Raw genomic sequence first — 22,041 nt, 5'->3', positions numbered from 1 at the left:
AAATTATAGCAATCCCCCCCAAACCACAGCTGGTGGGGTGGGACAAGTCCAGGAAGCACCATGCTCAGCCAGCACCTTCCATCTGAGGATCTCATAGCACTTTGCAAAGAGTAATTAATTTAGCCCCATTAGCTCAGAGCATTATCCCCACATAACAGATGGGGAAACTGAGGCACAGAGAGTCCCCCCCCCCCACTGTAATATAGCAGAGGGAATAGGACTCAGGAGTCCTGACCCCTAGCCCTGAGCTGTAGGCACATGCTCCATCCTTCCAGGACTGAGACTAGAACCCAGGCATCCTGAGTCCCAGATTCTGGGTCTAACCTCTGTCTCCCCCTCCCGGAAGCAGGAACTGAACCCAGGATGGCTGATTCCTGGTCCTATGCTTTAAACCCAAGACTGTTCTCCAGCAGGCCTTGTGGGTTAGCAAGCCCCTAACCTACCCCCAGAGCCCAACGTGGAGAATTAAGCTGGTGTGAGCCAAGCAGCTTCAGTTTTGATGTTATTTGCAGAGAGAAGCATGTCGGCAAGCTCAGCAAGGGAGTCAATCCCCTTTGACCCGGGCTTTTGGTGACCCATTGGCTAATGCGCTGCCTGCCGTCCCTGAATGAGCTGGACTTGCCTGAGACAGGGTCAAGGCTCGCAATGTAATGATGGCAGGATGAGACAGGTGTCTTGCGGTATAAAGAAAGAAAGAAACCATCCATCCATCCATCCATCCCTCTCCCCGGCACTCGGTGGTCCTGAGCAGCTGCCTTCACCTGCACCAGCCCTTGTGGGATGGGGGGCAGTGGTGGACCTACTGTTCTGGTCAATGGCTGGGTTGGAGGGGGGGGGTGTCAGCTCCAGCCTGGGCGATGCTGGTACCATCCGGTGACTGCTGAAGAGGTGACGTGGCGCGGCCAGTGGGGAGGGCTTCCCCTGCTACCTTGGGGAGGGGAGCAGCCAGACGGGTGGCAAGAGACGGGGCCAGCTCCTGGTTCCCGCAGAGCCGCCTGATTTCCCAGGAAGCCTGCTGGGCTGCATGCAAAATGAGCAGAGCTCTGGCACCTGTGTGGGAGAGAGCCTGGCACAGCGCTGCCAACTCCCACTGCAGCCTCGTCTGTCCCCATGGCCTAGGGGGCGCGCACACACCAACACAGCTACACACACAGAGCTACACCCTGACACACAGCCACACACACACATAGATACACCCAGAGCTACCCCCGACACACAACCACACACACCCTGACACACACACATAGATACACCCAGAGCTACCCCCTGACACACAGCTACACACCCAGAGCTACCCCCTGACACACAGCCACACACACCCTGACACACAGCCACACACACCCTGACACACAGCTACACACACACAGAGCTACACCCCGACACACAGTCACACACACCCCGACACACAGCCACATACACCCTGACACACAGCCACATACACCCTGACACACAGCTACACATACACAGAGCTACACCCCGACACACAGCCACACACACCCTGACACATAGCCACACACGCAGCCACACAGAGAGCTACGTACACATAGATACACACAGAGCTACCTCCTGACACACAGCCACACACACCCCGACACACAGCCACATACACCCTGACACACAGCTACACATACACAGAGCTACACCCCGACACACAGCCACATACACCCTGACACACAGCCACACAGAGAGCTACGTACACATAGATACACACATAACTGCACACTAATACACAGCTACACACACATAGCTACACCCTGACACACAGACACACACACACACACAGAGCTACGTACACACAGCTGCACACATAGCTGTACACTAATACACAGCTACACACACAAAGAGCTACACCCTGACACACAGCCACACACAGAGAGCTACATACACACAGCTGCACACATAGCTATACACTAATACACAGTTACACACACACAGCTATACCCTGACATACAGCTACACACACATGGACACATGGAGAGCTACCCACACACAGCTACCCACACAGAGACACACAGCTACACCCAGAGACACACTGACACACACACAAAGACACACAGCTACACATAGAGCCACACACACACGGAGAGCCACACCCTGCCACACAGCGATGCAACACACGGAGCTACACACAGAGCTAGGCAGTTACACACTGACACACAACTACACACACAGAGCTCCACAGCTACACCCACCTCGGCGCACACACAGCTACACAAACACAGCTACACGCACCCAGGTACTCCCACGAACGCACGCTCACCAATGGCCGTGCCAACCCCGGCTCGGGGGCGCTGCACCGGAGGGCGAGCTGCAGGGCACGATCCTGAGACGTGCAGGCTGCAGTCAGTTGGGCGAGGGACACCCGCTTCCCTGCCCCCCACCCCCCCCCGCGCCTCTGGTGCCGGCACGAGAGTGCGCCAAGAGTGCATCTCACACCTGTGCACTAGTGCCCAGCCTCACTGCCAGCCCTGAGCCAAGCCCCCTGCCGCCCCAGCCACTAGGCCACGCTGCCAGGACTCTTCAAACGTGACCTCCCCTCCCGCAGTGCAATGGGTCTGTCGGTGCCAGAGGGGGCCGGGACCTGCCCAGCTAGAGGCAGGGACCGGCCAAGGGGCAGGTCGGCGGTTTCAGCACCTTGGAGAGAGCTCGGGCTGCCGCTCCGGGGTGAGACCGGCAGGGACCCAGGCAGGAGCGGGGAAGCCAGCAGCTGCCTGCCTATTCTGGCCATGCGATCGCAGACCTGGGCTGTCTCCCCCCCCCCCCCCCCAGCCTCCGCCTCTCCCATGGGTGCAGTCAGTGGGAGGCGAGGTGCCTTGTACGTGGCACGTTCAATGCATGGTGGGTGCCTTCTCCCTGGGCACGCCTGGCACGTTCAATGCCTGGTGGGTGCCGTCCCTTGGCGATAGCCGGCAAATCCAGGCCCAAGGCAGGTGCCCAGCAGTGGAGCAGGCAGGAGGGCATTGGATACACCTGGTTGACCCCAAGGGGGCTACGATTTCCAGTGGGATCCTATTCACAAGGATTTTCCTTTCCCCCACAGGCCCCATCTCCCCCAGGCCGTGCCGGGGACACCCATCGACCGCCAGCCCAAGGGGTGTGGGGGGCTGCTGATGCCCAGAGCCCGCCATGGCCTGCCTCCACGATACCCGGACCCCCTCCCCGTCCTTCGCCAGCTTCAACACCATCCTGACGGAGAGCTCCCTCCGTAAGCTGGACCCCGACACCTCAGACTGCACCCCCGAGAAGGATCTGACGCCCACGCAGTGCGTGCTGCGTGACGTGGTGCCCATCGATGGGGGCGGCCACAGCCCCACGCCCAGTGAGGAGACGCGTGACCAGTTCGCCAACAGCGTCCTGCAGCTGCACGAGAATGAGGCCGGCGGTGGAGGCGGGGGAGCTGGGGCAGGGGCTGGGAACCCCGAGGTGCGGCATGCTCGGTACCACGCCGACCAGGTCCGGCTCCACTGCCAGACGGGCAGTGGCTTCCTGGAAGGGCTCTTCGGCTGCCTCAGGCCCGTCTGGAGCATGATCGGCAAAGCCTACTCCACCGAGCACAAGCACCAGCAGGAAGGTGCGTGGCCCTGGGTGTGCGGGACCGGGCATTAGTGGGACCTGGGCAATGGGCTGTAGGAGCCGGCCTGGCCTGGCGACCGGCTGGGGGCGCTCACGGGCTGCTCCATCTCTAGGGTGGATTCTGATCTGACCTGCACAGGGGCTCAATCAGCAGAGCTCCATGGGAGTCCCTGGGCCCAATCCCCAGCGGGTGTAAATCAGCAGAGCTCCATGGGAGTCCCTGGGCCCAATCCCCAGCGGGTGTAAATCAGCAGAGCTCCATGGGAGTCCCTGGGCCCGATCCCCAGCGGGTGTAAATCAGCAGAGCTCCATGGGAGCCACTGGGCCCGATCCCCAGCGGGTGTAAATCAGCAGAGCTCCATGGGAGCCACTGGGCCCGATCCCCAGCGGGTGTAAATCAGCAGAGCTCCATGCGAGTCCCTGGGCCCGATCCCCAGCGGGTGTAAATCAACAGAGCTCCATGGGAGTCCCTGGGCCCGATCCCCAGCGGGTGTAAATCAGCAGAGCTCCATGGGAGTCCCTGGGCCCGATCCCCAGCGGGTGTAAATCAGCAGAGCTCCATGGGAGTCCCTGGGCCCACGGTGTAAATCGGCCATGGCAAGCTGTCTGCACTGTAGTGCCATTAGCGTCACAGCGTGGCTCTCTGTCTCCCTCTAGTGGCTCGATCATGTAAGGCGGTTTCTGAGGCTGCTGTGGCCGCCAGCCTAGCCACACTGGCTCATGTCTTGGAAATCCAGGGGGTCCGTGTTTGATCCCAGCTGCCCCCGGGACATCGCTGCGGGCCATGCTAGGACAGTGTTGATTCAGAGTGTCCCACGGAGCCCCCCAGGGAACGGAGGGAAGAATCTTGCCCTATTGGAATAGTTACAGGCTGGGCCCAGCCCCCTGCCATCCCCACATGCTGGGCTTTGTCTCTGGCTGAAATGCAGCCACCTCTGGGGGGAGACACAGCAGCTGTTTAACCTGCCAATGACCCGCAGCAGACAAGGGCGGGAAGAGAAAACACAGGACATCGTGTCCCCGTGAATCTGCCAGGGTGCAGGGAGAGAGGATGAGATTTAGGGGGCACAGAATGGACTCCTCTGAGTCAGGGCTCTGGGGTGAATTTCCCAGGTCTCAGTGCGAGCACTGGGGTCTGCAAGGGCAGGGCCTGTGGTTGGCATCTCCCCAGGAGGTGGAGGAGGAGGAAGGATTAGATGGGGAAATATCTGCTTCCTTAAAGTCTCTCTTCCAGAGTCTACCCTGCCCTGTCCACTTCCCCCCACAGCTCTGGCTCTCTCTGCCCTACCGGCCCTGCTCCCATCCCTCACTCCAGTTCTGCCCAGCTGGACTCCTCACCAGGCCTCTTGCGTCTGTGGCTGGGGTCAGACGAGGGGGTGGGGGGACAGGGATGGGGGCTGGGCTGGCCCTGAGCCCAGGCTGGAGTGGAGGCTGCTGGCAGCATTCTCCCGGCATGGCTGAGCAGCAGCCGGGCCCTGCCAGTGGCTTCCCTGCAGCAGTGAGCACGTCGGCAAGCGTGAGTGGGCGTGAGCGAGCGTGACGAGTGTGTGAGCTTGGGAACGCGTGCATGTGTCTGGGAGCATGTGCCTGGGAGTGTGTGTGTGTGAGCGTGAGCATGCCTGTGTGAGCGTGTGCGTGTGCCCGGGAGTGGCTGGGTGTCTTTCTGAAGGGGGCAGGGTGTGTTAGTGTGCACGGGGCATGTGATCGTTCTAGTGTGAGTGCACCTGCGTGTCAGTGTGTGAGCGGGTGCACATGCCTGCATGTGTGTTAGTGAGTTAGCACGTGCACCTGGCACACTGTGGGCAGCTCGCCCTGGCCAGGCAGCCCCTGTTTGGCGGCAGAGCCGGCTCTGACGCTGTCGGCTCTGAAAGGGCCGGGCCGGGCCGGGCCGTCTGCTCCATGGCAGTGAACCCCTGCGCAGGCAGGGAGATCCCAGGGTGGGCGATGCTCTGCGGGGGTTTATGTTTCGGTTGGGGGGGATGTCACAGCTCGTGTCTCCGGGGGGGCTGCAGCCATGGCTGCGTGCAGCTCCCTGGCCCGCTGGGCCTTGCGCTGAGCCCCACGGGCGGAGCTGCCTGGGCCCCACAGCACGAGGGATTCCGCTGGGACGCGTGTTTGCAGCAGGCCGCTCTAGCGGGGTCTGGGGCCTGCGAGTTACCAGAGCCCTGGCTAGTTCCTGCCCCACACCCTCCCAGGCTCTGGCCCCACAGGAGCCGCAGCTCAGCTCAGAGCGGGGAGGGGCTGGGACCTGCTGGCCCTGTCTGCTCTGCTGCGGGGGTTGCAGCCGCCACGGGGAGGGAGGCAGGAGAGAGCGAAAGTGCACTGCTGGGGTTGACAGATGTGCACACTCACATGTGCACACCCATGTGCACACGTGTACACATGCACCCACGCACGCATGCACTCACACAAACTCACACGTGTGCCTGCACGCACACACACTAACCGCAACCCAGGGGCTCGCCAGCAGGCTTTAATCGCCCAGGTGTTCCTCTTTCTCCTTCTGGCCGCTGGCGGCCTCACCCGCACCGTAACATGTGGACTCGGGGCTGGGTAGTGCTGGGGACACACCCACGGGGGGAGAATCCGGATTCTCCTGCTCCACGAGCCCCTGCCATTGGAGCGGGAGACTCTCCATGAGCTCTTAGCAGGGTAGGGCCTATGGCACACAGCAGGGCAGCGCAGATTCCATCCGGCAGAGGGCAGCAGTGCCCCCCCCAGACACAGGGTTGCAGGTTCACTGCAGTCACACTGTGTGACCCAAGAAGGCTGGGAGCCGCTCTGCCTCAGCTTGGCACGTGCCCGGGTAGTGGGGCGGGGGGGCTCAGGGTCCTGCAATCCCCTCACCCCTGGCTGTTTGGTCCCGATTCCTGGGAACTGATTCTGCACAGAGTCACCAGGGAGCGGTGCCTCTACAGGGCCTGCAGGGTCGGGGTCTGGGATCTTGGTCAAGGTCAGGGGGTGCTTGTGTGGGCAGGCGTGTTTGGGTACATGTGGCTCTCCCTGCAGTTCTGTCTGCCTCCCCCTTCCCCCCCCCCATCCCAGGAGCCCTCGTTCTGCCATTTCCCTGGGCCAAGCCCTGGCTGCCCTGCAGCGCCCCCAGCCGCCACCCTTCTCTGAGCCAGGTGGCACCGGCTCTGGGACTCACCCCTCCCCCATCCCTCCAGACACGTGGGAGGTGCCGTTCGAGGAGATCCTGGACCTGCAGTGGGTGGGCAGTGGGGCGCAGGGTGCTGTCTTCCTGGGGCGCTTCCACGGCGAGGAGGTGGCGGTGAAGAAGGTGCGAGACCTCAAGGAGACGGACATCAAACACCTGCGCAAGCTCAAACACCCCAACATCATCACCTTCAAGTGAGTGCGGGGGAGGGGGCGCCTCGAACAGGGGAGAGAGACACCCCCTCCAGTGCCCCCCCATGGGGCAGCACCCACCTGGGGTACACAAAACCCAGGGCACCCCTCCCGTGTACCCACAGTATTGCACACGCATGGGATGCAGAGTCTGTGGCCCTGCCAGGCAGTGCCCACCCCCACCCTCCATTTCCACCCCATTGTGTCTGGGCGTGCAGTGGTGCCCGCTCTCTGGGAGGGGCGCTCACCCTACAGCTGGGCCCAGGACGGGTGAGGGGCGCAGGGTTCCCTCGGAGCGGCAGGGCCGGGATGTCCCCACTATGCCCAACCAGACAGGCATCTCTGCCCAGCTGGCACCATCTGTTCCTGGCCAAGAGGAGGTGCCACCTTCTGCCCGGCTGGTTCCTACCCAGCCCTGCTCTCCTTCCCCTCAGGGGCGTCTGCACCCAGGCTCCTTGCTACTGCATCATCATGGAGTTCTGTGCCCAGGGGCAGCTGTACGAGGTGCTGCGAGCCGGGCGCAAGGTCACCCCCTCCCTGCTGGTCGACTGGTCCATGGGCATCGCGGGCGGCATGAATTACCTGCACCTGCACAAGATCATCCACCGCGACCTCAAGTCGCCCAAGTACGTGGCGGCAACGGGAGCTGGCGTAGGGGTGGGGATGGGCATGGGGCCTGCAGGGGAATGGGGGGCAGGGTGGGGCATGGTGCCAGGAGGGAAGCAGGGATGCGCATGGGATCTGCAGGGAAAGTGGGGGCAGAGACCGGTCTGGGGCCTGCAGGGTAGGGGGCACCCTCTGGGCAAGGGCAAAATCACCAGCTAGCTCTGTGATGCCCATCACCCCCCCGCCACCACCAGCCTGCGCGGACCCTCCCATCTCTTCCCCTGCTCCCCCTGCTGGTGAGTGCAGGAGATGCAGCCTGATCTACCTCCGGCGTGAGCCGTTCCCAGCAATGCCAAGAGGGGAAACCCCCGACCCCCACTTTGCTCCCCCACAGGGTCCCAGTGCCTGGGGTGACAGGAGGCCTCAGGGACTGCCCCCTGCTGGTGGAGGGGATAGTACCCCCCACCCTGCACTGACCCCTGCTGGTGGAGGGAATAGCACCCCCCACCCTGCACTGCCCCCAGCTGGTAGAGGGAATAGCACCCCCCACCCTGCACTGCCCCCACAGCCCCCTGCTGGTGGAGGGGATGGCACCCCACACTTGTGCTGACCCCCTCTTCCCCACTCCCAGCATGCTGATCACCTACGATGACGTGGTGAAGATCTCGGACTTCGGCACCTCCAAGGAGCTGAGTGACAAGAGCACCAAGATGTCCTTCGCCGGCACTGTGGCCTGGATGGCCCCCGAGGTCATTCGCAACGAGCCTGTCTCTGAGAAGGTCGACATCTGGTGAGCGTGGGGGGCTGGGTGGGGAGGGATGAGGGGAAAGCGGGGGGGGGGTCTCCGAGCCCACAGCAAGGATGGGGGGGGTGGAGTTGGGAGGGCTCCTGGCCTAGGGCAGGAACAGGTGGCAGCGGTGGGGAGAGAGGAAGGGATGGGGGTAGGACTTGGGTTGGGGGTTTCATCCCCTGCAACTGGGTGGGAGGGGGGGACAGGAGGATCCTGGGAGGAAGATGGGTCAGGGGAGGGAGCTGGACTCTAAAGAGTTACAATGCCTCAGTTTCCCACCCCCCCCCCACCCCGGCTCTGCTTCTGCCCTGCAGCACCTTGAGGTCTGAGCCAGGGGGGGATTTGAGGGGGGATTTGGGGAGGTCCCACAGAAGTGCTAGATCTGGGGCAGCTGGAGGGGTCACTGGGGGGCAGAAGCTGGGATTGTTTAGTCTGCAGAAGAGAAGAATGAGGGGGGATTTGATAGCTGCTTTCAACTACCTGAAAGGGGGTTCCAAAGAGGATGGCTCTAGACTGTTCTCAATGGTAGCAGATGACAGAACGAGGAGTAATGGTCTCAAGTTGCAGTGGGGGAGGTTTAGATTGGATATTAGGAAAAACTTTTTCACTAAGAGGGTGGTGAAACACTGGAATGCGTTACCTAGGGAGGTGGTAGAATCTCCTTCCTTAGAGGTTTTTAAGGTCAGGCTTGACAAAGCTCTGGCTGGGATGATTTAACTGGGAATTGGTCCTGCTTTTGAGCAGGGGGTTGGACTAGATGACCTTCTGGGGTCCCTTCCAACCCTGATATTCTATGATTCTATGATTCTAAGTGTTTGGAGCTGGGGGGAGCTTTTCCATGGTTCGTAGAGTTCTCCCTGTCCTGTCCTGGCCACCAGCTGGCTACCTGCCCAGGCTGGCACCAGCTGCCTCCCCTCCCCATCACCTGGTGCCTTGCAGGGCGTGAGGGCGGAGGAGGGGCTGGGAGGGAGATGCTGATTCTGGTACCCCCCACTGCTGGAGAGCCCCCCACCTCTGCTGACACATCCCCCCCCAGGTCCTTCGGGGTGGTGCTGTGGGAGCTGCTGACAGGCGAGATCCCCTACAAGGACGTGGACTCCTCGGCCATCATCTGGGGCGTGGGCAGCAACAGCCTGCACCTGCCCGTGCCCTCCGGCTGCCCCGACGGCTTCAAGATCCTACTGCGCCAGTGCTGGTGAGTGCCCCCAGTGACCCCCAGTGCTGGCAAGTGCCCCCCAGTGACCCCCCCAGTGCCCCCCAGTGCTGGTGAGTCACCATGACCCCCTGTGACCCCCCTGAGTGCTGTTGAGTGCCCCCAGTGACCCCCCTGAGTGCTGGTGAGTGCCCTCAGTGACCCCCGCCAGTGCTGGTGAGCTCCCCCTGGCCCCCCAATGACCTCCACCATTGCTAGTGAGTGCCCCAGTGCCCCTCCCAGTACTGTTGAGTGCCCCCAGTGACCCCCCAGTGCTAGTGAGTCCCACCTGACCCCCAGTCCCACCCCAGTACTGGTGACCCCCCCAAGTGCTGGTGAGTGCCCCCACTGACCCCCAGTGCTGGTGAGTCCCTGTGACCCCCCGTGCTGGCGAGTACTCCCCAGTGACCCCCCGTTCTGGTGAGTCCTCCTGCCCCCCCAGTAATCCCCCTGAGTGCTGGTGAGTGCCCCCCAGCATACTCCACAACAGCCCCCCTGGTGCTGGTGAGCCTGGCCCCAGTCCCCAAGCTGGCAGGAGGCAGGATCCATGGTTCACCCTCCCAGGCTGAGCCCCACAGTGCTGCCCCCTAAAATTACCATGTGGTTCAGGTGCAGAGTCAGCCCAGAGCGGAGCAGTTCAATGCCCCCTGCCCCCTCGCTCCTTCCTTCAGCAGCCCCCCCGGCCAGTGCTACATGCCAGGAGTCTGCTGGTGCCCTATCACCCCACGCAAGCCAGAGGGGCCCAGGCTCCTTGCTGAGGGTCCCTCATCTGCCCCAGGACCCAACCCTGTCTCTGTCCCCCCAGGAACAGCAAACCCCGCAACCGGCCATCCTTCCGCCAGATCCTGCTGCACCTGGACATCGCCTCGGCCGACGTGCTCTCCACGCCCCAGGAGACCTACTTCAAATCCCAGGTGGGTCCCCCACTGCAGCCCCCCAGGAACCACCCAGCCCCCCACAGCTCCCCCTTCCAGCCCCCTGCACCTGCCCATTCCCCACCACTCCCCTTTCCAGCCCGCCATGCACCGTCCAGCCCCCCACTGCTCCCTCTTCCAGCCCCCCCATGCACCGCCCAGCCCCCACCGCTCCCCCTTCCAGCCCTCCATGCACTGCCCAGCCCCCCACTCTTCCCCCTACCAGCCCCCATGAACCACCCAGCCCCACACCAGTCCCCATTCCAGCCCCCATGCACCGCCCAGTCACCCACTGCTCCCTCTTCCAGCCCCCCATGTATCACCCAGTCCCCCACCATACACCCTCCTAGCCCCCCCACTGCCCCTTCCAGCCCCCATGCACCTACACAGATGCTGCAGCACGCTGTGCTGCAGGGAATAGGGGTGTCTCAGTGGGGGGCACTCACCCCTTGCAGTCAGTGCTGCCCCCAGTGGCCCAGCAGGGGGTGCTGTTTGGAGGTTTAGCTGTAGAATCACACTCCCTCCCCCCCGACCCCTGCCACCCCTGTGCTTTTTGAAGCCACCGGGGCAGACCCAGGCCGGGGCTGGGGCAGCAATGAAAGTGCTGAGCCCCCCCCCGACACGCCCCCCCGCAGTGCCCTGCAGGGGGTGCCTGGCCCCATAGAGGGGGTCCCTGTCGTGGGGCCAGAGCTGAGGCCCGTGTCGCCCCCTGCAGGCCGAGTGGCGCGAGGAGGTGAAGCTGCACTTTGAGAAGATCAAGTCGGAGGGGACGTGTCTGCACCGGCTGGAGGAGGAGCTGATCAACCGGCGCCGTGATGAGCTCCGGTCAGGGAGGGCCCGGGGCAGGGGGCAACCCACTGGGATGGTGGGTGGGGACGGGGCAGGGATCTCCATGGCGGGGAGGATGTCCTGTTCAGATCGGGGGGGCAGGGCAGGGCTCGGCCTGGAGGTGACACCCCTGGGATGGGGGAAGACACGATCCTCGGAGGGGAGGGGGTGACATCCCATTCTGATGGGGGAGGGGGACCTTTGGCCCCACCTCCAGCTGTGTGATTGACAACTCCCCTGCTGCCCAACCCCCAGGCACGCGCTGGACATCCGGGAGCACTACGAGCGCAAGCTGGAGCGAGCCAACAACCTGTACATGGAGCTCAACTCGCTCATGCTGCAGCTGGAGCTGAAGGAGAAGGAGCTGCTCAGGTGAGGGCAGCCCCCAGCCTGGGGGGTCCAGCCCCCCCATCACTGCCCCCTCAGGGATCCATTACTGCTGATCTGGGGTCCCAGCCTGCCCATCACTGCTCCCCTGCTGAGATCCAGCCCCCCCCATCACCACCCCCTGGGAGATCCAGCTCCCCATCACCGCATCCTGCAGGGATCCAGCCCCCTATCACTGCCCCCTGTGTGGATCCAGCTCCCTCCCAACACTGCCCCCTGGGAGGCCCAGCCTTCCGATCACCACCTCCTGCTGGGATCCAGCACCCCCCCCAACACTGCCCCCTGGGAGATCCAGCCCCCCATCACCGCATCCTGTGGGGATCCAGCCCCCTATCACTGCCCGCCTGGGAGATCCAGCTCCCCCCCATCATTGCCCCCTGGGGGGCCCAGCCCCTCAACACTACCTCTTGCAGGGATTCACCCCCTCATCACTGTCCCTCTGGGGAGATACATCGCCCCATCAACCCCCACTCTAACCCCCCCCAACACACACGCATGGTCCCTGAAGGGCTGGAACTTGGGGATTCCCCCCCCATGAGCTCCCACCCGCTGAGTCCTATGAACTCAGTGAGCTCCCACTGATTTACACCAGCTGAGGGTCTGGCCCCTGCCCCTGCAGGTGTCAGAGGAAGGAGTAAATGCTCCCTTCCTACCCCCACTCCCACAACCATCCTCAGGCCAATTTCTTCCTGACCTTGGAGAGGGACAACTTTATGCCTTGGAGCATGAGGGTGAAAGAGCATTAGTCTGATCTGGGCAATGGTGGGGAGGGTGCAGTGCCTGGACCGGGGCTGAGTCTGACGGGGGCCGTGCCCGGATCAGGGCTGAGTATGATGGGCGCAGGGCCCAGGCCGGGGAGGAGTCTGACGGGGGCCATGCCCGGGCCAGCGCTGAGTCTGACGGGGGCCATGCCTGGGCCGGGGCTGATTCTGACGGAGGCTGTGCCTGGGCCAGGGCTGATTCTGATGCAGGCAGTGCCCAGGCAGGGCTGAGTCTGATGGGGGCCGTGCCCGGGCCAGGGCTGATTCTGATGCAGGCAGTGCCCAGGCAGGGCTGAGTCTGATGGGGGCCGTGCCCGGGCCGGGGCTGATTCTGATGCGGGCAGTGCCCGGGCAGGGCTGAGTCTGATGGGGGCCGTGCCCGGACCGGGGTTGATTCTGATGCGGGCAGTGCCCAGGCAGGGCTGAGTCTGATGGGGGCCGTGCCCGGGCCGGGGCTGATTCTGATGCAGGCAGTGCCCAGGCAGGGCTGAGTCTGATGGGGGCCGTGCCCGGGCCGGGGCTGATTCTGATGCGGGCAGTGCCCAGGCAGGGCTGAGTCTGATGGGGGCCGTGCCCGGGCTGGGGCTGATTCTGATGCGGGCAGTGCCCAGGCAGGGCTGAGTCTGATGGGGGCCGTGCCCGGGCCGGGGCTGATTCTGATGCAGGCAGTGCCCAGGCAGGGCTGAGTCTGATGGGGGCCGTGCCCGGGCCGGGGCTGATTCTGATGCGGGCAGTGCCCAGGCAGGGCTGACTCTCTCTCCCTGGCAGGCGGGAGCAGGCGCTGGAGAAGAAGTACCCGGGGCTGTTCAAGCCACATGCATCGCGCAGTCTCCTGCACGGCAACACGGTGGAGAAGCTCATCAAGAAGAGGAATGTGCCCCAGAAGCTGTCACCACACAGCAAGCGGTGAGGGGCCCAGCCTGGGGCCGCAGCCACAACCCTCACCTTGGGGTGGAGGGTGGGTCAGGACTCCTGGGTTCTGGCCCTTGCTCACTGTGTTCTGAGGAGGGACAACCCCTTCCCCTCTAGAATGACCTGGGGGGGAGGGCTGTGAGGCGGAATCACCTCTGGGCACCTGGGGGGAGACTGAGGATCAAGGAGTTGGGGGACGGAGATGGGGGGACTGAGGCTCAGGGAGGTGGGGGAGGGAGATGGCAGGGCTGAGGCCCAGGGAGGTGGGGGGAGGGAGATGAGGGGGTCTGAGGCCCAGGGAGGTGGGGGGCAGGAGATGGGGGTCTGAGGCCCAGGGAGGTGGGGCGAGAAAGCTGGAGGGGAGGGGAGCCGAAGCATTGGAAGTTGGGGGGGGGGCGAGGCTCAGGAGGGTGGGGGGATGGGAAGTGAGGCACAGGAACATGGGGGAGGGAAGCTGAGGGTGGGGGAACTGAGTTGGGGAAAGCTGGAGGGGGGCTGAGGGATTGGATGGGGGAGGGGCAATTGGCTTGGGGAGAGTGAGGAGATGCAGGGATTGGGGATGGGGAGGGCACCCGGGATCAAAGAGGGGCACAGGAAGTGGGGAGGAGAGGGGGGCAGGGACCGGCCTCCCCCCGACCCGTGCTCTCCCGCAGGCCGGACATCCTGAAGACGGAGGTGATCCTGCCCAAACTGGACTCGGCCATTGCCCAGGTGTCGATACCCGCGTGCCAAAAGGGCCCCACCTCGCCGGGCCGGAGCCGCCGGGCCAAGCCACGCTACCGCAAAGCCAGCGCCAAGGGCAGCTGCGGGGAGCTGACCGGGCCCCGGGCCCCGGAGCCAGCGGATGCGGGGCAGCGGCTGGAGGCCTGCGCCGCCCTGCGGGGGCTGCAGCACGACTTGCTGCGCCGGATATCCTCGTCCAGCCCCGACCTCATCAACACCACCCTGGAGGCCGAGGCCAAGAAAGAGGGGGCCCCTGCCGGGCCTGAGTCGCCCCCGGCCGAGCAGCCCCGCAGCGAGACCCCCAGTGAGGACACGGCCTCTGTGCCCTTCTCCAGCAGCCCCGACTCGCCCTCCTCCAAGCAGGGGGCCGTGGGGCCGGCGGACAAGAGCCACCGGCTGTTGGGCCTAGCCCAGAGGCTGCAGCCAGGCGAGGAGCCCGACAAGGAGCCGGGCGTGGCGGGCAAGGCGGGCAAGACCTGTGGGGTGCCGCAGCAGCATCTGACACCCGCAGCGCTGCTCTACCGAGCGGCCGTGACCCGAAGCCAGGTGAGCGCGGCTCAGCGGGGGCTGGGCCTTGGGCGGGGGGCACCTGTGTTGATTTAAATGGGTTGACTGTAGGGGGCAGTAGGGGACTGTTGGTTGTGACGCCGATCGCCTGTAGGGGGCGCATGCAGCGTAGGTGGGACTGGAACACTGCGCCCAGCTCTGGGGTGTGCATTGCATGGGGGAGATCGGAGGAGCCACAAAACTGGCCGTAGGCTGGAGAAGATGCTGGCAGCGAGGGGCTCAGCAAAATGTGGCTGGAGACGTGCCTCAACCAGGGCTCCTGGGCCCTTCGCGAGGGGAACCAGGCACTATGGGGCTCCTCAGTTGAGTGGGGACTGGGCAGGATGGAAACCAACAGCTTCCAAGAGGGTATTTGGCACCAGTTTGTCCCAGGCAGGGTGATGAGCCCTGGGGCCAGGCTCCCGGGGGAAGGAGGAGGGACAGTGTTCTCCAGCGTTTGGAGGCTGCAGGCCCAGCTGGACTGCCCGTGGGGAAAGGGGGTCAGAGCCAAGTTACTTGGCTCCTGAAGGGGCTGGTGGGGGGAATTGGTTGGTCTGGGCTACCCGGTTTGGCTTGTGCCCCCACATCCCTCAGCATCCCCATCCCTGTGCCCTGCCCCAATCCATCTGCTCCCCTCCCTGTGCCCCACCCCCTCCCTGTGGATCCCCAATCCCTTAGCCCCTCCTTTCCATAATCCCTGTGCCCCTCCCTAGTCCTGTTCCTTCCCAGTCCCTGTGCTACCCCAGTCCTGGGCTGTCCCCACAGCTCTGCCAGTGCCCCACAATCCTGACGCACAGCCTCCTGCTAGCCCAGCCCTAGGCTAGCCCCACAGTTGTGCTGGTGCCCCTGAAACCCGATCACAGTCCCCTCTGCTAGCCCAGCCCTGAGATTTGGTTGTGCGAGTCGTTTTCATTACCCTCCAAGGGCTGGGCAGAGTGAGTGGGTTGCTGGATCTCATTTGGCTGTCCTGGCTGCCGACAGGCCCTGGGCTGATCCTGCCCTGTGGGCGAGTGGGTGTCCAGGCTCTCCAGGGAAGCCTGTGCCCTCCTGCGCCCGTTGGGTTCACAGCAGCCCTGGGGGTGGGGGGCAGGTCCCGCTAATGTGGCTCTTCTCTGCCTTCTGCTCTCCAGAAGCGAGGGGTCTCGTCCGAGGAGGAGGAGGGAGAAGTGGACAGCGAGGGGGAGCTGCCACTGAGGCAGAGGTGGGTACAGGCCTGGGCTCCTGAGCCTTCAGCTCCAGGGCTCGGCCACGTGGCTTTCCTCCCCTCCCATTGGCCTGCCGTGCCCGGTGGGCTTGGGCACAGGGCAGGGGTTGCTGTGGCACGTGGGTGTTTGTCACCCTCTAGGGGGCACTGTAATAGTGCCGGAAACTGCTCATTAGCCATGGTCTTAAGCACTAGTCGTTAGAGCTGCGGGGCTAGAAGCCAGGATGCCTGGGTTCTTTTCTCAGTTCTGGGTGGGGAGCATGGGGTCTAGTGGCTAGAAGGGAGGGAGGGGTGGCTAGACACCCCAAATGCCTGGGTTCTATCCCTGGGTCTGTCACCGACCTAGTGTACGGCACTGAGCTCCCTGAAGAGTCTCTGAGCCTCAGTCCCCAGCAGGAAAAACGCTCCCCACTGGTGGGTGATGGGGGGCTGCTCTGCTGACAGGTGGCCCCAGGGGCTGAGCAAGCGTCAGTCGCTGTCCACCTTCAGCTCGGAGAACTTCTCGGACGGGGACGGCGAGGAGGGGAACACGAGCGACGCGTCACCCAGCGGCACCAACACGGGGGAGCGCTCCGACGACATGCTCTCGCAGAGCTCCGAGATCCCACTCGACGCCCTGGCCCACTCCGACGGCCTGTCCGAGAAGGAGGCTGCTGTCCAGCAAGTCAAGAGCCAGCTCAGCGCTGAGCAGAACATCGCTGAGGTGAGTGCCCTGCCCTGCTGAGGGCTGCGGGGGCATGAGGGGGGTGGGGACCCAGTGTCCCCCTCCCGGGCCGCTCTGCAGTGCAGGCGGCTCAAGGAGGGTGGGGTCCCAAGTGCCCCCCCTGCTGGGGGCTCTGACATGCAGGGGGCTGAAGGGCGGGGGTCACAAGTGCTTCCCCTCTTGGGGACTGTGGGGGGGGGGTACAACGGGTTTGGGGGAGGGGAGTCCCGCGTGCTCCCCCTGCTGGGGGATGTGGGAAGTGCCAGGGATTCCAGGGGACGGTGTAGGGGCTCCAAGAACCACTGGGTTGGTGATGCCCATAAGAGCGAGCCCCGGATTCATCAGGACTTGCCCAGCATCTTGCCCCTCAGAGGGCCTGGGAGATCCCATTGGGCGGAGGTGGAGCAGCGGTTTGGTTTGGCATGGGGTGGGGGTGTGCCAGCTCCCTCTCCCCCACCCCCCGCCCCCCCAATCTGTGCTCTGATCTTGCCTCTTCCCCGGCTCTGGACCAGAACCCCTCCATGTACGAGGACTCGGACTGTGACAGCACCGAACTGGACCACTCGGGCAGTGGAGACACACACAGACAGCCAGCAGCCCCCAGCTCGTGATGGCCCGGCCCACCCCCCCCGCGAGGTTGTACAGACCCCCAGATATTTATATAAATAATCTATAAATCTCTATATAAAGCTATATAATGTATAATCTACCCAGAGGCAGCGCCGGAGCCAGCCGGAGCAGCCCATGCACTGAATTCACCTCGGTCCTGATGGACAGACTGAGGGGGGTGGGGGGAGGAAATCTCTGGGGTGCTTGGGGGTTAGCCTTGCACAGCTGGAGACCAAGAAACGCCCCATGGCATCGGACTCCTGGCCAGAAGGGCCCCGCGGCACTCGTGCCAGCTCAGAGCAGAACTGGCCCATGACCGGCAGTGTCTGGGAACAGGACCATGATGCACTGGGAGAGCGGCTGGGATGCAGGGAAGATAATCCCTCCTAAACGATCTGCAAAACTCAACCCGAGGAGAGATGTGGTGCTGTCCCGGCACTTATCCCGTTGGCGGGCTGGGTCCGGCCGGGAGTTCAACAGGAGCTGGAGAGGACGGGCAGGCAGCGTGGTACCCTGCGGGCGGAGGTGTGCGGGTTGCTACATCACAGAGATCGTGTGGAAGCTCCTTCGAGAACAAGCAAAGCCCAGCAGAGCAACCAACCACCTCCAAGATCTGCCCAGGGCAGCAACGCACCAGGCTGGGGCAGAACCTCGAGCTGACCCGCCCTCAGGGGCAGAACTGCGACCCCAGCCAGCCCCTGCTCCTGCTCCCAGGCAGACCCTAGATCCAAACCTCCTGCTCCACACCAGCCGCCCCCGTTCCCCAGCTCAGCACCAAGCAAGTCTGCCCCCGCCCCAGGTTGCAGCGGTGCTGCTGGCTTTCCGGCCAAGGAAGGATGGGGTGGCTGCGCTGCCTCCTGCTGGTAGCCACATGCACTGCACTTTTTGTTGGTGTTAATTTATTTTAAACGAATGTTTACATTTGCACTTGTGTCCTGGTTGGAACAGGGAGGGGGTGGAGCTTGGGGGTGGGACTTAAAGGGTGGGCTCTGTGGGGCTCCTGCTGCCTCTGAGCCCCTGTTGTGTTTGGGGGGGCAACCCCCTTCCCCCCTTTATGTAGATGCATCCCTCCTGCTGGGCTGTTTCTCAGGTGAAAGTTCCCCCACCCCAGCACCCCTTTCCTCCTGGAACTGTTTGTCCTTGCTGCTGAGTGTTTGGGCCCCTTGGGCAGCCCCCGCAGTGCAGCTGTGGGGAGCAATGAGGCTGGGAGGGGCGAGCCCAGCATCTGATTGGTGTGGGCTAGCCCTCCCCAAAACCCCAGTGCTCCATGCAAATGCCGGGTTTGTGTGTGATCAGCATCAGCCCTGCTGGGCCTTAGGACATGGCCCCAGGCTGTACGGGTTGGGCACCAAGCAGCTCAATGGGCTACTGGCTGTCATGCTGGTAGAGACCCTTGGGCCATGGGCTGGTTGGCCCCTGTCAGAAACCCAGCTGCAGTCCCTGTGCCTCCCCTCCCAGCAAGAATCTTTCCATGGCCCTGGGGGGAAGGGTGCACTGGCCCTGCCCCAACCTGGGGCAGAGCGCTGGCTATCCAAGCTCACAGGGGGTGGGAGTGAGGTTTCTTATAGCTCCTGCCCACCAGCCCTGAGCTTCCTGCCTGTTTTAGCCTTGCTTGATAGGGCATGTTTCAGCAGGCACCTCCTGGGGGTTCAGTATGTCCTACATAATAGCATTACAAAGGAAAACCACAGGGGACAGCCCCACATGCCATCAGTCAAAGCTCCCAGTTTCCCTGGGTAGCCTAGGGTCCCAGCAAGGGGGCAGGTGGTGGGGTGGGGGGGCTGTGGCTGTCAACTGACCCCCAATCCCATATAGCACATTCACCAGCATTGGACTAACCTGCCCCACCCATGCCTGCTCTCGGGCCAGCATGGCTGCCACTCAGATTGTGCCAGGCCATGGGCTGTGCTCCGCTGGTACCTATGGGAGTTTTTCTGGCAGGGTGCTGCAGGGCCAAGTTCCCCAGCCCATCAGGTTTGTGGCTAAGTTGGTGGCAGCCTGTAGGCAATCAGCCATGGCATCTCCCCACAGGCAAGCCCAGCTGGCTGGCACATGGAGCTTTGCTGCTGCATGTTGCTTTCTGGCCACAGGGAAGCTTCCCCTCCCCCCAAAAAATCCACACCTGGCCCCTCTCAGACACCAAAACAGAGGGTAGGCCAGTTGCATCTCTTGTCTGCCCCTTGCAGGGGAAAAGGAGCATGTTTTGTGCTGGTCATGCACCTGCCCCCCAACGCCCCTGCCTCAGCGAGCTCACACGCTAATAGAGACAGTTAGTCCCAGTGGCTAAATCCCTTGCCTGGGACCCTGAAGGCCTTCTCTAGCTCAGCCACATGCCTGCTGGGTGACCTCAGGCAAATTGTTTCCCTTCCCCTGCCTCAGTTTCCCTATCTGTACAATGAGGCTCACGCTATGACCCTGTTTTGCAAAGACAATAGCTGGGTATTAACTCAACAAGTGGGCAGGATGGGAAACAGCAGCCCAGCCAGGGGCCTTGCCCTGAAAACATCACCCAACAGGTCAAGTGGTAGACTGAGGAGCAGCTTCCTGGGGCTGATAGTGCTTTAGTAGCCCATGCTGCCTCTCAGTTGTTTGTAGCAATTCCTTCGGGGCCAGGCTGACCCCTATGCACCAGCAACCGAGGCCCCCCAGAAGCCTGAGGGGCCAGGGGAGAAATAGATCATGGCCAAGAGGTAGTGCTGAGTGAAATTTTTTGACCCAAACTCTTTTAGGGGCATGGGGCTGAAAAAGGCAGATTTAGGGACACCCAAGTGGTTTGCCACTTTGTGTTGGTGTCACTGACATTGGTTCCCACTTCAAAAAAAAAACAAACAGAAAAAAACATGAAACTTGTGTTTCAAAATGACATTTTGGTCCCAAATCCCACCCTTGTCTAGCCCAGCCCCAGCATGGTGCTTATCCCTTTGGGTTCTCCCCAGGGGCCTGCTCCTGCTCCCTCCCCACACACACTCCAAACATCTGCTTCTGGCTCCTGTCCATGCATTGCACTGCAGGACTGCAGCTGAGCGGCAGGGCTGAGAGCCCTGGCTGCACCTGGCCTAAAGGTGGTCATCTGTCCAGTGGTTCTGCCCTGCCTGCAGAGGAAGCTGGGAAGGAAAAGGCTGGAGCCAGACTCACTGACCTGCCGTCCCCACTCCTACAGGCACTTACCTATTCACCATAGGTAGAGAGGATGGAGTGCTCCATGGTCCAGCCCCAGGCAGCATGGACCATGGGGAGGTGGAGAGAGGAAGCCCCATTCCTGGCAGCAGTGGGAAAGGATTGAACAGCAGGTGCACAGCACCGTCCTGGGCTCTCCAGAGCCAGGCAATGGCTAGGCCTGGGCCACAGCCCACAGAAGTCTTTCAGGTAGCCGGGCTGCTAAGAAAGCTCCATCAGGCAAGAGCTAAGCTTTGCCAGGTGACAGCAGCACCTGGCTGTGCTCCTGGAGGATGGGGGGGGGGGGGAGTGGGGGGTGGCCAGAACTGCACCCAGGCTGTTCCGGTCATTGCCTCTAACAGTTGCAGCCAGTAGGAGTTCCTGTAGGCCAGTGGGGGACAGGCAGCCAGATCTGTAACCCAGTTGCCATGTAGCTTGCTGGCTGTGCATGAAGCTCTCTGTACAGCAGCTTTCTCTACAAGGACAGTTTTCTAGCACTTGGGGTGGGGGGCACGTAGAGCAGCTCCAGGAGGGATACCACTTGGTGGATTATGAGAAAACTCGGCTCCATTTGAGAAGGTGTTTAAAGCTGCACCCAGCTAGTCCTGGTGCATCAGAACCTTGAACACTGCATGCGGAAGATCTGATGAGCCTGAAACCAACTGGACATTTTAGTCTATAGCCTCTTGCCTGCAGCTGTCAGATGCAGCCCTCACCCAGACTTTGCTCCACAAATCCCCATTCAGGGCTGCTTCCCCAGAGAGCTAGGTTCTTCCCTCCAGCCTGCTGTCCTTAACACAAATCTCTTCCTTGCCCCTGCCCCTATTTCCCAGGGGGCATGGAGGGGAGATAGCCATGGGGAGATCCCACCCTACCCCACTTTGGTCATTCTTCCTGTGGAAGGCAAGTTCTCACTCCCTCAGGCGAAGCCATACCTCAACCAGTTGGGATACCTGTTCTCTACACCTCTGTGACATGCATCAGTGTAAGATAGCTCCTGGATGTAGCCTGTCCATATGGTTCGACCACTGCTAGATGAGTAATGACACCACTGATTTCAATTAAAGACCATTTTGTATTGAAAGTGCTGGCAGGTGTGTTATTGATGCCGCAGGGCTGGGAAGGATGGCACCCCACTGGCCCATGAGTCTCCTTGGGCCACAGCTGGCAGATGAAGTAGGGGCTAGCAACCTGGGCATCAGAGGCTACCAAGCTATTTTCAGTACAACTGAAGACAAAAGTCAGAGTTTTGGCATTTTAGGCCTGTGCTTTGCTGGAGCAGGCAAGTCTAGCCCTGTTCTTGGGGTGAAGGTGAGTGGTGTTAAGGCCTGAGCCCTTAGCCCCAAAAGGGCAGATTTCCTCCCCGAAACTGACAGCACAAGGCTATTCTAACTGGAGAGGGGTGCAGGCCACACCCCAGCATTTAAAACCAATGTTGTTTGGGGGAGTAAACCTGTCAGGAGGCCTTGCCCTCCGGCCTCACCTCCCTCAAGGTGAAGGGAATGAGCATGCAGTGTATGGTCTAGCCCTGGATGGGATTCTTTAGCTAGTGGTTTAGCTGAGACTTTCCTTTGGGTCTCACCCCAGCTGTCTAGCTATGGATTAAATGAGAGCTGAATGTGGGGTTCACTCCTAGCTCTTGGACTGTTGCTATCAGATCCAACCCTCCTACCCCTTGAGGCAGAGATCTGCCAGGTAAGCTGAAAGGAGCTACAACTTCTTCTGGCTTCTGACATGACAGCACAGGACTCTGCCATGGGAATGAACCCTTTAGTCAAATGAGCCCAAC

The 22,041-nt window shown here is 62.3% G+C and overlaps 1 protein-coding gene across 5 annotated transcripts in view; it reads left to right on the top strand.

Annotated features, from left to right (window-relative positions):
* MAP3K12 (mitogen-activated protein kinase kinase kinase 12) overlaps positions 1-21,336 on the top strand; it is an 88,827-nt gene extending 67,491 nt beyond the window's left edge. For 4 of the 5 annotated variants that reach the window (XM_075121621.1, XM_048831856.2, XM_048831857.2 and 1 more), the window contains exons 2-14: positions 3,041-3,571; positions 6,741-6,924; positions 7,356-7,547; positions 8,159-8,317; positions 9,354-9,512; positions 10,315-10,423; positions 11,139-11,248; positions 11,507-11,623; positions 13,168-13,305; positions 13,965-14,580; positions 15,711-15,781; positions 16,229-16,487; positions 17,000-21,336. In XM_075121621.1, coding sequence (XP_074977722.1) covers positions 3,127-3,571; positions 6,741-6,924; positions 7,356-7,547; positions 8,159-8,317; positions 9,354-9,512; positions 10,315-10,423; positions 11,139-11,248; positions 11,507-11,623; positions 13,168-13,305; positions 13,965-14,580; positions 15,711-15,781; positions 16,229-16,487; positions 17,000-17,098 — 2,658 coding nt within the window. In that variant the 5' untranslated portion in view covers positions 3,041-3,126 and the 3' untranslated portion in view covers positions 17,099-21,336. The remainder of the gene's footprint in view (positions 1-3,040; positions 3,572-6,740; positions 6,925-7,355; positions 7,548-8,158; positions 8,318-9,353; positions 9,513-10,314; positions 10,424-11,138; positions 11,249-11,506; positions 11,624-13,167; positions 13,306-13,964; positions 14,581-15,710; positions 15,782-16,228; positions 16,488-16,999) is intronic. The other variant, XM_048831858.2, reaches the window with a different exon arrangement.
* The last annotated feature ends 705 nt before the right edge of the window (positions 21,337-22,041 follow it).

This window comes from Caretta caretta, chromosome 20 (genome assembly GCF_965140235.1).
Source record: "Caretta caretta isolate rCarCar2 chromosome 20, rCarCar1.hap1, whole genome shotgun sequence".
NCBI classification, from domain to species: domain Eukaryota; kingdom Metazoa; phylum Chordata; order Testudines; family Cheloniidae; genus Caretta; species Caretta caretta.
The sequence above is the reverse complement of the archived record's forward strand: the minus strand, read 5'-3'. Positions and strand labels throughout refer to the sequence as shown.